This window comes from Antechinus flavipes, chromosome 3, assembly GCF_016432865.1.
Source record: "Antechinus flavipes isolate AdamAnt ecotype Samford, QLD, Australia chromosome 3, AdamAnt_v2, whole genome shotgun sequence".
Lineage (NCBI taxonomy): Eukaryota > Metazoa > Chordata > Mammalia > Dasyuromorphia > Dasyuridae > Antechinus > Antechinus flavipes.
In genome coordinates, this window is record NC_067400.1 from 248822676 (window position 1) to 248837115 (window position 14440).

Below are 14440 nucleotides of genomic sequence, written 5' to 3' on the forward strand. Positions count from 1 at the left end.
TTGACAATTGCCAAACCTTTTGTTCCAATTTTCCCTCTCCTCCCTCCTATCCCCTCCCCTAGATGGCAGGATGACCAGTAGATGTTAAATATATTAAAGTATAAATTAGATACACAGGATATGCTTTTCATCCAAAGTTCATAAGGAGCCTATTGCTGATAGTAGGGACTAAATGCTCCCAAGCATTATCTAGATATAACCAAATTAGTTGTTCATAATGCTAATCCAACTATTATGAAAAAGTAGTTCCCCAACATTAAACCTGGACCATCTGTACCCAGTTAAAATATGGATTTTTCCTTTCTCCTAATATTATGGTTCATCTGGAAGAGGCTTAATTTCTACAAAAAACAAAAACAAAACAGCAACAATCCATCACCAGAAATGTGAAACTCTGGAGATTTGAAGAATAGTTCCTTCAAAACCTAGTATATGGCCATACTTAAATTTAAATCTACTGATTTCCTTGCCTCTTTAAATGCAATGATCAACTGGTGACATGAGTATTGTAGAGGAACACTACATTCTGACAAAGCTATCTAAAAACTCACCATAAAGAGCAATGATCAATAATAAAAATGAGAAATAGCAATACATTCCTCTATCATGTCTAGGACTGCACAAAAAGAGAAATAAGCTTGAAGAAAGTTTGAATGCAACCCATCAGGGAAAACATTAGTAAGCCAGCTTGAGTTCTGGTCATTAAACACCAGTTTGTCAGAATATCAATGAAGGGTAAAGTATCCCCCATTGGTCAATGCACAGGAAACAGGGTAGGACAATGTATACCTTGGAGCACAAAAATCCATAGCAGTAAAGATGAATAACTCAATGACTGGAAACATGATGCTTAAAGATATCAAAGAGATAAAGGATCTATATGTTAAAAAATGTTCAAAGCAATATGTTTTGTTATAGTAAAGGACTGGAAATATGGTGGGTTCCCAACAATTCTTAAATAGCTCACCAAATTGTGGCATATGAATGTAATGGGGATTTTTAATAACTTAAGATATAAGAAAATATATTAGATAATTAGGAAGACTTTGTATGAATTGAAGTAGAGTGAAGTGAGAAGAACCAAAAGAACAATTTATACAGGAACAAAAATATTGTTTTTAAAAACAAGTTTTAAAAGAGTTAAGAACTCCGATCAAAGGACCTAGTATATCTATTATGACTCCAGAAGACTAATGATGAATTATACTTCCAAATTCATGTCAAACATCATAAACTAGAGGTACAGAATGAAAAGCATTTTTAGGTATGCTCAGTATTTATAGATTTACTTTACTTGATTATACTTATTTATGACAAGGAACAACTATTGCTTTGGGAAGATGAAGAGCTACACAGGGAGCAGGGATTGATAGTGAAAATAAAAAAGGATAACCAAAAGTAAAATAGCTTCATTAAAATATTTTAAAAATACACAGGATACAACAGGAGGGGATCCAGAAAAACAGACAATATTTGGTATTGACATGTTATATTTATTATAGACTTTAAAAAACAAAACTATACCTTATAAAAATTCATGATTTCATATATGACCCTCTTTTTCTGTTTTCCTTTGCAAATGGGAATGTTGTTTTTTGATATTCATCAATTTCATAATACAAATATTTGAAAAAATAAAATATAAATTCAATTTCATAATATATGGTTCATTATATTGAATTAAACAATATTTACTAAATACATAGTGTGCAAAGATCTTTGTAACTTATTAGGGCACATATGAAGTTGAAAAATATCAAGTCTGTAATCTTATCAATCTGCATTTATATTATAATAATTTAAATTACAATATTTAATGATAATAAAATAGCATAGTATATTATAACATATGCATACATATATATTTATATACATATAATTATACAACATTAACAAAATAAGAGAGGCAAAGATGATCAGAGGTATAGGTTTAATAGATTAAAGTTAGACCAATATTTCCTTAACAAGGGCTGTTATTTCTGGCTTTTTATGTCAGCACATAATCATTTTTGTAATGTGATATTGAGGATATGTATATTTTCTAATATTTTCATCCATAGGGCTTTCATATCTCATTTTTCCATCATTCTGTATGTGCCTATATTTTCCCTCTTAATTTTTTGTTAGTATAATCCAATTCAGATAGATATGGGACCACATATAGTAGTTTGATATAGAAATATATATATATTTCCATACATATATAATAAAATAATTTAGTCCTTATTATGCTTCTTAAAATAGCAATTAGTATTTTGTTCTTTTGTCTTTTTGAGATTCAAAGACACATATAAATTGATTACCTTTAAGTCATCAAATTGTTGTAAAATGATTTAGTCATTTTAATTGCTTTGAATTGGAACCTCAATCTCATGTTTGTGAGACTTTGTAACCATAAAGGGGCAAACTGGAGGGTTAATTAATTAATATATACAGTATAGTAAATTTATAAAAATATCAAATGTATGTGTATGTATATGTATGTATGTGATTATATTTAAACATGTATACTGAGTCTGCTGTACAGTTCTGATCACCCATAGAGAATTCAACAAATACAAGAATAATGGTCTGAGTCAGGGGTGAAAAGGTTGATCTCTTAGGCAATATCACTAATCATTACAGAACATTGTACTGCTTAACATGAATCTCATATTTTGTTCAGTACTTCTTAAATGACAAACTGTTCACGTCTACAAACAGTATGTTGTTAGACAATGCCAATAATTAACATTTACAGCCTTAGAGTTCTCATTATTCATGGATATTTCCCTAAAGATTAACTGCATTGCTAAAGCTCCCTAATTATAGATATAAGAAAGGCAACTAAGAAACACTAATTAATGTTTTTATTACTTTGACAAACTTCTATAAATATCTTTCCATTTGAAATGTTTTCCTATTTGCTAAAGGTGATCGTCCAAACCCATTTGCATTTCTTTTCAGTGGAACTGATCCTAATTTTATAAAATTAAAATGAGAGTGAAAAAACTCTCACTTTTGAAATGTCGTTTTTTAAATGACTATGAAGTCTTGCTTACATCTCTTTTTGTCTTTTTGGTTCTAATTAGCAGTGGATTAATTACAATTTCCTGGATAGCAATCAAGGAATCTGGAGAAGGTAAGTGATATAAAATTAAGTACTATTAAATTTCCTTAGAATTTTTGACATTTTGTTCTCAATTGCATAGGGACTTTTTTTTTTCATTTTCTACATTGTATTGTTCTATATTGGACTATATTGTTCTACATGTTTTTATGAAATACATTTTTCCTCATAGACTACTGGGGAAATAAGGAAGCTTCATAAAACATGAACTTTAATCCAGATAGTAAGGGCTAGAAGAATGACTTACATAAGTAAAACTGAATAGTATAAATTTTCAATATTTATAAAAATAAATTTTAGCATACCTTAAGGTTTATAATCTTTAATTTTTCTCATTCAAATGTAAAAGCTTTATTAACTATCTGTGCTAAATAATTTAAAATGAAAATTTTATTATTGTGTCTTTCTGCAGTATAGTAATGAATAGGATTGAGAAAATGTGGTATAATGTGATTAAAAAAAAAAGAGTACTGTATTACATTCAGAGAAGCTGGAATCAAATCCTAGCTGTAGTGTTAAGAGAACATTGTACATATGACAAGTTATTGACATGGAACAATTATTTAAATTCTTTTGAATGTCAATTTCCTCATTGGTAAAATATTAGAATAAATTATCTTTGAGGTTTATGAAGTTCTAACTTTATGAACTTATGACTAATTATAGCAATTAAAAAACTCATTATGCAAACAAATAAAAAGTATCTTTGAGCAAAAACAGGTATAGAATAAATATGAACTAATTGAACCAAGGGATACAGAGATGATCCAAGAGTTAAAAATAACTTAAAAAAAAAAACTGTTGGAGCTATGCTTATGGAATTAGAGTTTTCTGTTAAAACATACAGGACTAAGAGGAATAGGAAACCTCAACAAGTTTATATAACTTGGAAAATATAAAAATTCAACTACTAAAAGTTATTTTCCTTTAGGTAATCAGAATAATATTCCTGAATTTTAATAAAGATTTTGTTCTTTGTTCTTGGTTAACTTAAATATTGTAATTATAGTCACAGGATATATATTTCACTAGAGCAAAACTTAATCTAGGAAATATAAATATGTATGCAATTCTAGATATAAGAATTTTAAAGAATCACTAATACTCTTTTTAGTGTATTTTTGGGAAAATATAGAAGACATAAATAGGACATCTAATCCAACCCCCCTCGTTTGACAGATGAAGAAAGTGATAACAGAAAAGTCAGGTTCCTCTGATTTAAAACCTGTTACCAAACAAGTAAAAAAATTTTTTTGGTTATGGTGAAATCATTTTTATTCATGTTCAAATTTGTATTCCATTTAAGGTTTTCTTGGCAAAGATACTGGAGTGATTTGCCATTTTCTTCTCCAAATCATTTTATAGTTGTAGAAACTGAGGCAAACAGGATTAAGTGACTTGTCTAGATTCACACACTAGGAGTTCTGAGTGGTAGTCTGTAGTAGTCTGAGCCCATATTTGATCTCAGAAAGATGTGTCTTCTTGACTGCAGACCTAGCACTCCATCCAATGTGCCACCTCGCTGTCTCCCCATGCAAAATTATTTATTCTTTAAATACAAAAACAAAAAAGAAGTTTATCAAGTAAGCCTCTGACTTAATAAGAATACAAAATAGTGAAAACTAAAAAGTATATTTTTAAAAATTTAATATTTTATTATGATGATAAGAAAATGAGATATTTTATGGATTTGAATACATCATTTATGATCATGATTAACCTTTAAAGTAGTAGTTTGTAATTGAAAGAAATAGTTATTCACATTTATGGTCATTCTTAAAATGTACGTTATATTTTTTAATATGCTTCAAATTTCTATTTTATTTTTTAGATACTATATTTGGCAAGAGTCATGAAGCCAGAGGAATGTTTAAAATAGTATCTGGAGCAACATATACTCCAAGTTTAGAAGACAAATTATCAACTGATTTCAAAGTTCTTGCTTATGACCTTCAACAAATGGTAAGGCTCCTGTATCTCTTTAGTTATTTTAACATTATATAGCAGATAATAATCTAATTATTCATCAAAATAATAATAAAGTTATCTTTCTGAATTTAAAGGAGATTTGGATAAATCAATTACATTACCTTAGGATATTTATTTTTTCTTTTTTAGAAACATTTTTTTAGACATTCATTATTTATTTTAACCTTTTTTTCTTTTTAGATTTTAAATTACAAATTTTCTTTCACTCCCGTACCCTATACCCCTTTTCTCCTCCTGAGAAGACAAGCAAAGTGATATCAATTATACATGTGAAATCATGCAAAACATGCCAAAAATGTAAGAAGCAACAAAATTTTGCTTCAATTTGCACTCAGAGTTTATCATTTCTCTCTTTGGAGGTGGACAACATTTTTTCATCCTAAATTCTTTGGAATTGCATTGATCAGAGTAGTCAAATCTTTCACAGTTGATCATTATCACAACATTGCTGTTACTATGTAGAATGTTCTCCTCATTCTCACTTCACTTTGCAAAAATTATATAGGTTTTGTCTTTTTTTCTAAAAACACTTGTTTGTCATTTCTTATTGGCATATATATAGCATAGTCATTTGACAGAATTATTCAACAATTCCCTAATTGATTAGCATTTCCTCAGTTTCCAAATTGTTGCCACCACAAAAAGAATTGCTATAAATAATGTTGTATTTATACATCCTTTTTACTTTTTCTTTATCTCTTATCTCTTTAAGGTTTAGATCTAGTAGTGGTATTTCTAGGTCAAATGGTATGCATAGTTTTAAAGCCCTTTTATCATAGTTCTGAATTGTATTCCAGGAAGTTTAGACTAATTCATAACTCAAACTAACTATTTATTAGTGCACCTATTTTCTTCTCATCTCTTCCAGCATTTGTCATTTCTGTTAGGTGTGAAGTGGGACCTTAGAGTTGTTTAAATGTGCATTTCAGTAATGATTTAGAGCATTTTCCATGTGATTATAGATAGTTTTTATTCTTCTTCTAAAAACTATCTGTTCATATCATTTAACAATTTACCACTTGGGTAATAGTTTTTCTTTTTACTTCTAATTTGGCTCGGTTCCTTGAGGAAATGAGATTTTTATCAGAGAAATTAGCTGGAAAAATTTTGGATATCACTTAAATGGCTAGTAAAATGTAAATTCTCCTCTTATCTCTTTTAATTAGGTCTGTTTTGGGTTTTTTTTTTTTTTTTGGTCTGATTTCATGACAGCTACTCCTGCCTTTAACTTCAGCTGAAGCATAATAGATTCTACTTCAGCACTTTATTTTAACTCTGTGTGTATCTTTCTGTGTTATATGTGTCTAATTTTCTCTTCAGCTCTGGTCTTTTCATCAGGAATGCTGAAAAGTCTTCTGCTTTATTAAATATCCATTTCCCCCCCTTTCAGTTTTTCCAGGTAGGTTATTCTTGGTTGCAATCCTAGATCTTTGCCTTCTGAAATAAAATATTCCAAGCCCTCTCGTCTTCCTGACTATGGTTCCAAGATAACTGAAATACTTTTCTTCTTGACCTGGGAACTCTGAAATTTGATTATTATATTCCTCCGAGTTTTCATTTTCATTTCTTTTTCAGGAAATGATTGATGATTCTTTTGGTGTCTATTTTACCTTCTTAATCTAAGATACTTTTTGTAATTTCTTGAAAAATGATGTCTAAGCTCTTTGATTATGACTTTCAGGTAGTGCAATAATTCCTTAATTATCTCTCCTTAATATATTTTCCATGTTAGTTGCTTTTCCAATGAGTTATTTCACATTTTCTTCTATTCTTTTCATATTTTTGACTTAAAAAATCCCAACTGTTTCTTCATATTTCATGGAGTAATTAGCTTCCACGTGCCAAGTTTTAATTTTTAAGAAATTAGTTTCTTCAGTGATATTTTACATCTATTTTTCTTTTAGATTAATTCTGTTTGTTTGATTTTTAAAGTATTTTCCCACCATTTTTGTCTCTCTTTTACCAAGCTGTTAATTCTTTTCTCATAATTTCCTTTTATCACTCTCATTTTTTTTTTCTCTATCACTCATCTTTTACTTTAACTTCCAGAAATTCTTATTGTCCTTGAGTGCAATTAGTTAGATAGTTTTGAAGTCTGCAAATTTTTGGTGCTTCCAAGGTCATGTGATCTGTGAAAAGATGTGGCACTGCTTTCCTGCTTGGTGTCATAGTTGTTATGTAGGAAGAACCCCTGTTTTCCCGAAGATTTAAGTGCTAGTGCTCCTCTTTGTTCTGGAACTTTGACTACATCCATTGCTGTCCTGCTGTCATAAGTGCTATTGTTTTTTCATGCTTTGGAACTGAGACCAGGGTTCCTGTTCTTTTAGTAACCAACCATAAATACTCCTCTCTATCCTGGAACTTTGACCCAGAATTACGTACCAGTAATAGAGTTTCCATTTAGCATCAGATAAAACCAGTGATAGAAAACAGTTGCCCGTAATCTTTTTCTCATCAATTGTTTGACCCCTTTTCTTCTGGGCTAAGAACTCTCAAAACTGCTGTTGCTTTTACCACTACCACTATCACAACCATCCCTATGACCCACTCCTTCTCCTAGTGCTGATGCTGCTGCCTTTGCTCCAGGCTGGCCCCCCACAGTTAAAAAGTGGAAAGTTTCACAGAACTCTCAGCCATCTAAATTGAATTAGTCTGGAAAAATAGCTCATTCTGGACTTTTTTAAAATCCAAAAAATTGATTCTTCTACTCCAAAAATTGATTTGAAGAGTTATTTTAAAGATGTTTGGAAGGGATTCCTACTTTAGGATATTTAAAAGTATAATTTGTGACCCAAAGGCTCATGGACTAGGACTCATGGACTAGGTTTATATTAAGTGTAAACCCAAAAGATTATTAAATCATTTTAGCTTATCCCCCCTGGAGCTGCTCAAAGAAAATATCCCATTATACTCATATAGCTCATATCTAAATCTTTCCAAATGTGGGCAATAGAATGACTAAGTCCTACATAAACACTCAATGTATCACATGTTCATTAACTAATAACAACAACAACAAAATAATAATAATAATAGTTAATGCTTATTTAGCACCTACTTTGTGCTAGGCATTGTGCTAAGATTTTCCAAATATCATCCTATTTTATCCTCATAACAACCCTGAGAAATAAGATCTTTTATCCTCAAGGAAACATTGATTTTTTTGTGGTTGTATAACTAATAAATATTGTGGCCATATGTAAACTCACTTTAGTCCAACACTCTATCATCTAAGCTACATAGCTGTCCCTCTCTGTTTTACTTTCACATTCTCTCTCATTCTCTTTCTCTTTTAGTTATAATACATATAAATTTATAATCCTTTATTTCACACTTAAAAAAGGATTCATAGAAGCTCATTATCAGATATTGCCAGATTTAAAGTACTCAGCCCATCAACATTCCACCTTGTACAGAAGAGAACTGAACTTGGTGTTGCTTCCAGGACTTCATTCTTGCAAAATGCTTCTCTGTCACATGTTCATACACAGTTCCCTTATAAACTTATAAGGCAACTCTATGGTTAACTCCCCTCAAAATGAAAATACACATTGGAGGCTGCTAAAGAAATATTTCTCCTCCCATTAATTTTGTATTATCTGAGCAACCTAAAGATCTTGCTTTCCAAATGAGACATGATGCAAGAAATATGAGGATTGCTGTCTTCTCTTTCCAAGGGGCTCACTGCATCAGAAAATGCGTATATTTTTCTGGAGGGTCCAATCCTCAAACTCTCAGAGTTGATCATTCTCAAACCTTGTAACTCTAAAACTTGGGACCCTAGAGGAACAACAACTATGTCTATGGATTATATTGATAGGTGAAGGCACATTCTAATGTGTCAGAAGCCCTCTTAATTTGCCTGAGGATTGACTGAGATGCAGAATCCAATGGGACAGAGACATCTTTCCCAATCTCTGAGGACATGACATCTGCTGCCTTTACATCTTTCTTTTTCCCATTGCTCATTCTCATTCACTTTATCATTCTCTAGTTTAGTGCAAGAAGAAGAAATTGTGTATAGTGATCTTGCTCAGTCCTCCTTCACTTAAATCCAATTCACTTGAATATCATGCCATCACTTCCCTGATGTCATGATTCTCTTCCATAAGGAAGGACAAATAGTTGCCACTGAAGTCAAGTACAGGTCAATCTTTTTCTTACTCCAGAATACAGTTTCATGTTATTGCAATCTTCTCTGTCTACATGTTAAAAAAAAAAGTCTGAGATCAAGAGAGAAATGAAAAAATGGTAAACAGGTAAACTTTGATATTTTTTCAATATCAAAGCCTGCTTTTTTCATAAAATGGGCAAAGATGGCTGCCCATAAAATGAATTTCCTTAAGTCTTCATCATCCAATCATCTTAGATTTCTTATGGTCTATCAATAAGTGGTCTCTCTGGTCCTACCTGTACTCAATGGTTAAACCCCTCTTACCTCCAAGCAATGAATTATTCCCTATAATCTCATCACATTGAGGAATTTATCAAACTTCTAATCATAAAACTGATTATTAACTTTCCTAATCAAGTAGTACCATAATTCCAGATCGGAGCATGATCACAAAAGAGGTATAATTAAATACTAAATGTAATGTATTTACTTTTATAGGTAGATGAAATATTTCTAACAAGTCATTTGAAGGATGAATACAAAGGTTCTAAAGTTTTGCAGTTCAAGTAAGTACATCTCAGTTTTTCTAAAGATTGAAGTAGTCACTGCTGAGAGTTTTAATGGAAAATATGATTCAGTTTGTACAGATTCTGTGTGTGTGAGTGTGTGTATTATATGTATGTATATATATAAATTTTTTGAGTCAATAATAATCTGCCTTCTAGCCCTCCTACCTCATCCTGCCTCTTCCATTGATAATAAAAAAAAAAACCTTCTGCTTTAGTTTTCATAATTCTCATTTCTCTCCTAAACCTAAAGACCTGACACATATGATAACAACAAAATTTAACCCTACCTTCCTACTGTTCCTCCTTTCTAGTGCTTTAGGATCTCTAAAGCTACTGAAAGCAACCCTGTAGGTTCAATGTGGGAGATCTCTGACTTGTCAGTGACCAGAGAACTGAGAAACAGAAGGAGCAATATAGGACACCAGAGCAATATACCATGTGTGGATAGTCTGTGTGACACTCCACTAAGCAAAAAGAAGTACTCAGCATCCAGTTAGATATAGGTCTATCATCACAGAAATTACTTGGGGCAGACATTTGGATGGTGAAATGTGAATTATTCATCATAGGAGAAGAGTCAGATTCTTTGAGATCTAGCCCCTAGGGAACCTATGACCAGAGGGAGGGAGTCAGAGAGTGAGCAACAGGAGGAAATATAGAAATTACCAAAGATCCCAGGAAAGAGAGAACTTAGAAATCTCAAACATCAATATATAAATCAATAGGGAAAATGTCAATAGCACAAAGAATCATGGCCTAAAAATCTAATAAGCAATTTCAGGAATCTATGAACTAAGCAAAGAAAATGATTCAATATTTGATAAGACAGAGGATGACATGGATTTTAAAGAGAACATTAAATCTTAACATGCTGTTCCCAAGTAGTTTAAAGGAGAAACTAATAGTATGAGAGCATAATTTATGACCTGCACAGGAAAAGAGATGGAGAATAGAAAAATGGGAATCAGAAGGCAAATCTTCAAAGAAACAAGATTGAGAACAATGGATTAAAAAATGCAAATACCCATAAGTAAAGGATGATATAGAAGAAAAGCAAAAACCAATTATATTAATATAAAATACGCTTATTATTCAAGCAAAACATACTGATGTAGAAGACAAGGAGCAGGATCCAAAGATCATATTCTCCCAAGAGGACATGATGAGACAAAAAATATTAACATCACAATATAGGGAATAATACAAGAGAACTGCTTAAAACATCTGAATATATAAAAAGCTTCTGCATCTATCTGAAAATGTTTTAGAGAATACAATGATATTTTCCAAAAAAATTGATTATAGGTATAGCTCAGGATGACCCCCCTCTCCAGCAAATCTGAGCTTAACCATGAATGAAAAATAAAGAAAAGATGGTTATTCAATATCAAAAGTGTATTTGAAACATTCTTATAAATAAAACCACAGTTGAAGAAATTATTTGCTTCTTGAACATCCAAAACAACAGAATGTAAGAGGAGTGAGATTATAGCTGCCAAGAACAGCAATAACAAACCAGTGATAGCAAAGAGTTAAGTAAAAGATATCTTTCTAAATATGCAAAAAGCAATGGGTGAAGGCAAAACTCAAGTGTAGGTAACAATGAAAATATGGACTAGGGCCCATAAGACAGAACTTTAAAAATATCTTTTCTATAGATGAATCAAGAATTTATTTTCTTTTACTGAAACTATGCTATAAAATAGGAGTGTGCATGAAAGTGGGGAATGGAAGCAAGTGATAGAGGGTAGTGTGGGGTTACCAGATCAAATTGAGAGCTATCAGTGAGGAGAAGGTGACTCTTGTGGTCATAAGAAAAGAATAACCTACAGATAAATGAGGAATGAGGGGCAAGGATTGAAAGGAGAGTGCGTGGAGGAAAGCCTTGTTTAGATAATGTGAGAGGATTCCATGGATAAATGCTCTTTTGAGTGAAGAGAGATGTTCTATGAAAAGTTGGGTACTTATTTGGGGTGTTGTGGGTATTTGAGTACTTAAAAAGATCATTGTTGCTGTCTTGGCAGAGGAGAAATGTCACTCCTGGGGTTTCATGGGATAGTCTAAAAGATAATGCAATCTCAGCAGACTATTTTTTAAGACACTGTATATTTTATTTTATTTTAATAGTCTTTTATTTACAGATTATATGTATGAGTAACTTTACAGCATTGACAATTGCCAAACCTCTTGTTTCAATTTTTCCCTCCTTCCCCCTACCCCCTTCCCCAGATGGCAGGATGACCAGGAGATTTAAATATATTGAAGTATAAATTAGATCCACAATAAGTATACATGACCAAACCATTATTTTGCTGTACAAAAAGAAACGGACTCTGAAATAGTGTACAATTAGCCTGTGAAGGAAATCAAAAATGCAGGCAAGCAAAAATATAGGGATTGGGAATTCAATGTAATGGTTCTTAGTCATCTCCCAGAGTTCTTTCGCTGGACGTAGCTGGTTCAGTTCATTACTGCTCCATTGGAACTGATTTGGTTCATCTCATTGCTGAAGATGGCCAGGTCCATCAGAATTGGTCATCATATAGTATTGTTGTTGAAATATATAATGATCTCCTGGCTCTGCTCGTTTCACTCAGCATCAGTTCATGTAAGTCTCTCGAGGCCTTTCTGAAATCCTCCTGCTGGTCATTTCTTACAGAACAATAATATTCCATAACATTCATATACCACAATTTACTCAACCATTCTCCAATTGATGGGCATCCATTCATTTTCCAGCTTCTAGCCACTATAAACAGAGTTGCCACAAACATTTTGGCACATACAGGTCCCTTTCCCTTCTTTAGTATCTCTTTAGGGTATAAGCCCAGTAGAAACACTGCTGGATCAAAGAATATGCACAGTTTGATAACTTTTTGAGCATAGTTTCAAACTGCTCTCCAGAATGGCTGGATATGTTCACAATTCCACCAACAATGTATCAGTGTCCCTGTTTTCCCACATCCCCTCCAACATTCTGCATTATCTTTCCCTGTCATTCTAGCCAGTCTGACAGATGACACTGTATATTTTGGATCTCAGAATCTTATCAGAGAATGCAAAAACATTCTCTCTATCAACTGTGTCCTTTAGAACCTAGTTGTATTTCCATTTCAACATTTTTTGATCTCACATAATTAAAATTATCTATTTTATCTTTTTATTATCATTTTATATCATTTATTATCATTATCTGTTTAAGAACAGAAGGAAATGATTATTGTAATATATAGTGTAATTTGTTGGCCTAAATTTGATCAAATAATATGTATAGTGCTTTGCAAACATTAAGGTGCTAAATGAATCTTTTGCTGTTGTTGTTTTTCCATTATTTCAGTTTGTGTGACTTTTTGTGACCCTATTTGGGATAGTTTGCCATTTTCTCCTGCAGCTCATTTTACAGATGAGAGAAGTGAAACAAACACTTTGGCCAGTATTATACAACCAATTAGTGTCTGAGGTCATATTTGAACTCAAGTTTTCCTGACCCCAAACTCTATCTACTGTACCACCTAAGCCACACAAGTAAAAAATTATTATTATTATTGCTAACTTTTTCAATTTCCCAGAAATTTTTGTCAAATAAGGAATTCTTGTCCTAATTTATTATTGGGTATCAATAGATATATTACAAACTAGGCCCCCATTTTTTCTGACTCTGTCTTATTTAGTTTGTCCCTAATCTACTTTTAAATATTTTAATCAGTAGTAAATATTTCTGTTGAGTCCTACTTTAGTGTATAATTTAAGATATGAAAGTGCTTTTTTCCCTTCTTTTTTCTTTTTCCCATTTTTAAAATAATCTCCCTGAAGAGTCTAGATATTTTGTTCTACCAAATGAATTTTTTTTTGTCTAGAATTTAAAAGTATTCTCTTGGTAATTTGATGGTATATCATTAAATCTGAAATTTTCCCCTCAACTTATTATGTAGATAATACAATTGCTTTTTTAAAAAAAATTAACCCAACTTAGGCTTAATGGATGAATCTTTCTCCACTTAATTAATGTTTTTTATTTCTTTGAAAATTGTTTCATAATTGTAGCAATACAGTTTTAGAGTATGCTTTGGTAATGTGAATCGTAGATGTTTTATACATTTTATAGTTATTTTGAATGAGATTTCTCTTTTTATTTTTACTCCTGGGATTTGTTTTCACTATATTGAAAGCTATTGATTTTTGTGAATTTATTTTATTGTTGTATTTAACAGGAATTATTATTTCAATTTCTTTGCTAATCAATTTTTTTGTTTGTTTTCTAAGTAAACCAATATATGTCAGGAAATGGGAATTACTTTGTCTCTTCTTTGTTTCTGTTAATGAGTTTTCAGTATTTTTCTTTTCTTATTGCTATTACTAGCATATGTATGATTGTATCAAATAACTAGAAAGGGAGATACTCTTGTTTTATTCATATATATGTATGTATGTATGTATGTATGTATATATATATATATATATAAATAGATAATGTTGCTAGTGTTTTATCATTGCATATCATGGTAACTTTTGGTTTCAAACATATGTATGTATATGTATTCTTCCTCAGAACTGCTTTAAATGTACCCCAGAAATTTTGGTATTTTGCCCCATGAAATTCACTTTACCTCCCCATGATTATTATCTCTTTAATTAATATTTGGTCCACACATTCCTGGA

At 31.5% G+C, this 14440-nt stretch overlaps 1 protein-coding gene across 1 annotated transcript in view; it reads left to right on the plus strand.

The window, feature by feature from the left end:
• The first annotated feature begins 2976 nt into the window (after positions 1-2976).
• Positions 2977-14440, plus strand: part of TMPRSS15 (transmembrane serine protease 15) — a 142367-nt gene continuing 130903 nt past the window's right edge. Inside the window, exons 1-3 of the mRNA XM_051990586.1 lie at positions 2977-3121; positions 4941-5071; positions 9711-9778. Of these exons, the coding sequence (XP_051846546.1) occupies positions 2977-3121; positions 4941-5071; positions 9711-9778 (344 nt within the window). The remainder of the gene's footprint in view (positions 3122-4940; positions 5072-9710; positions 9779-14440) is intronic.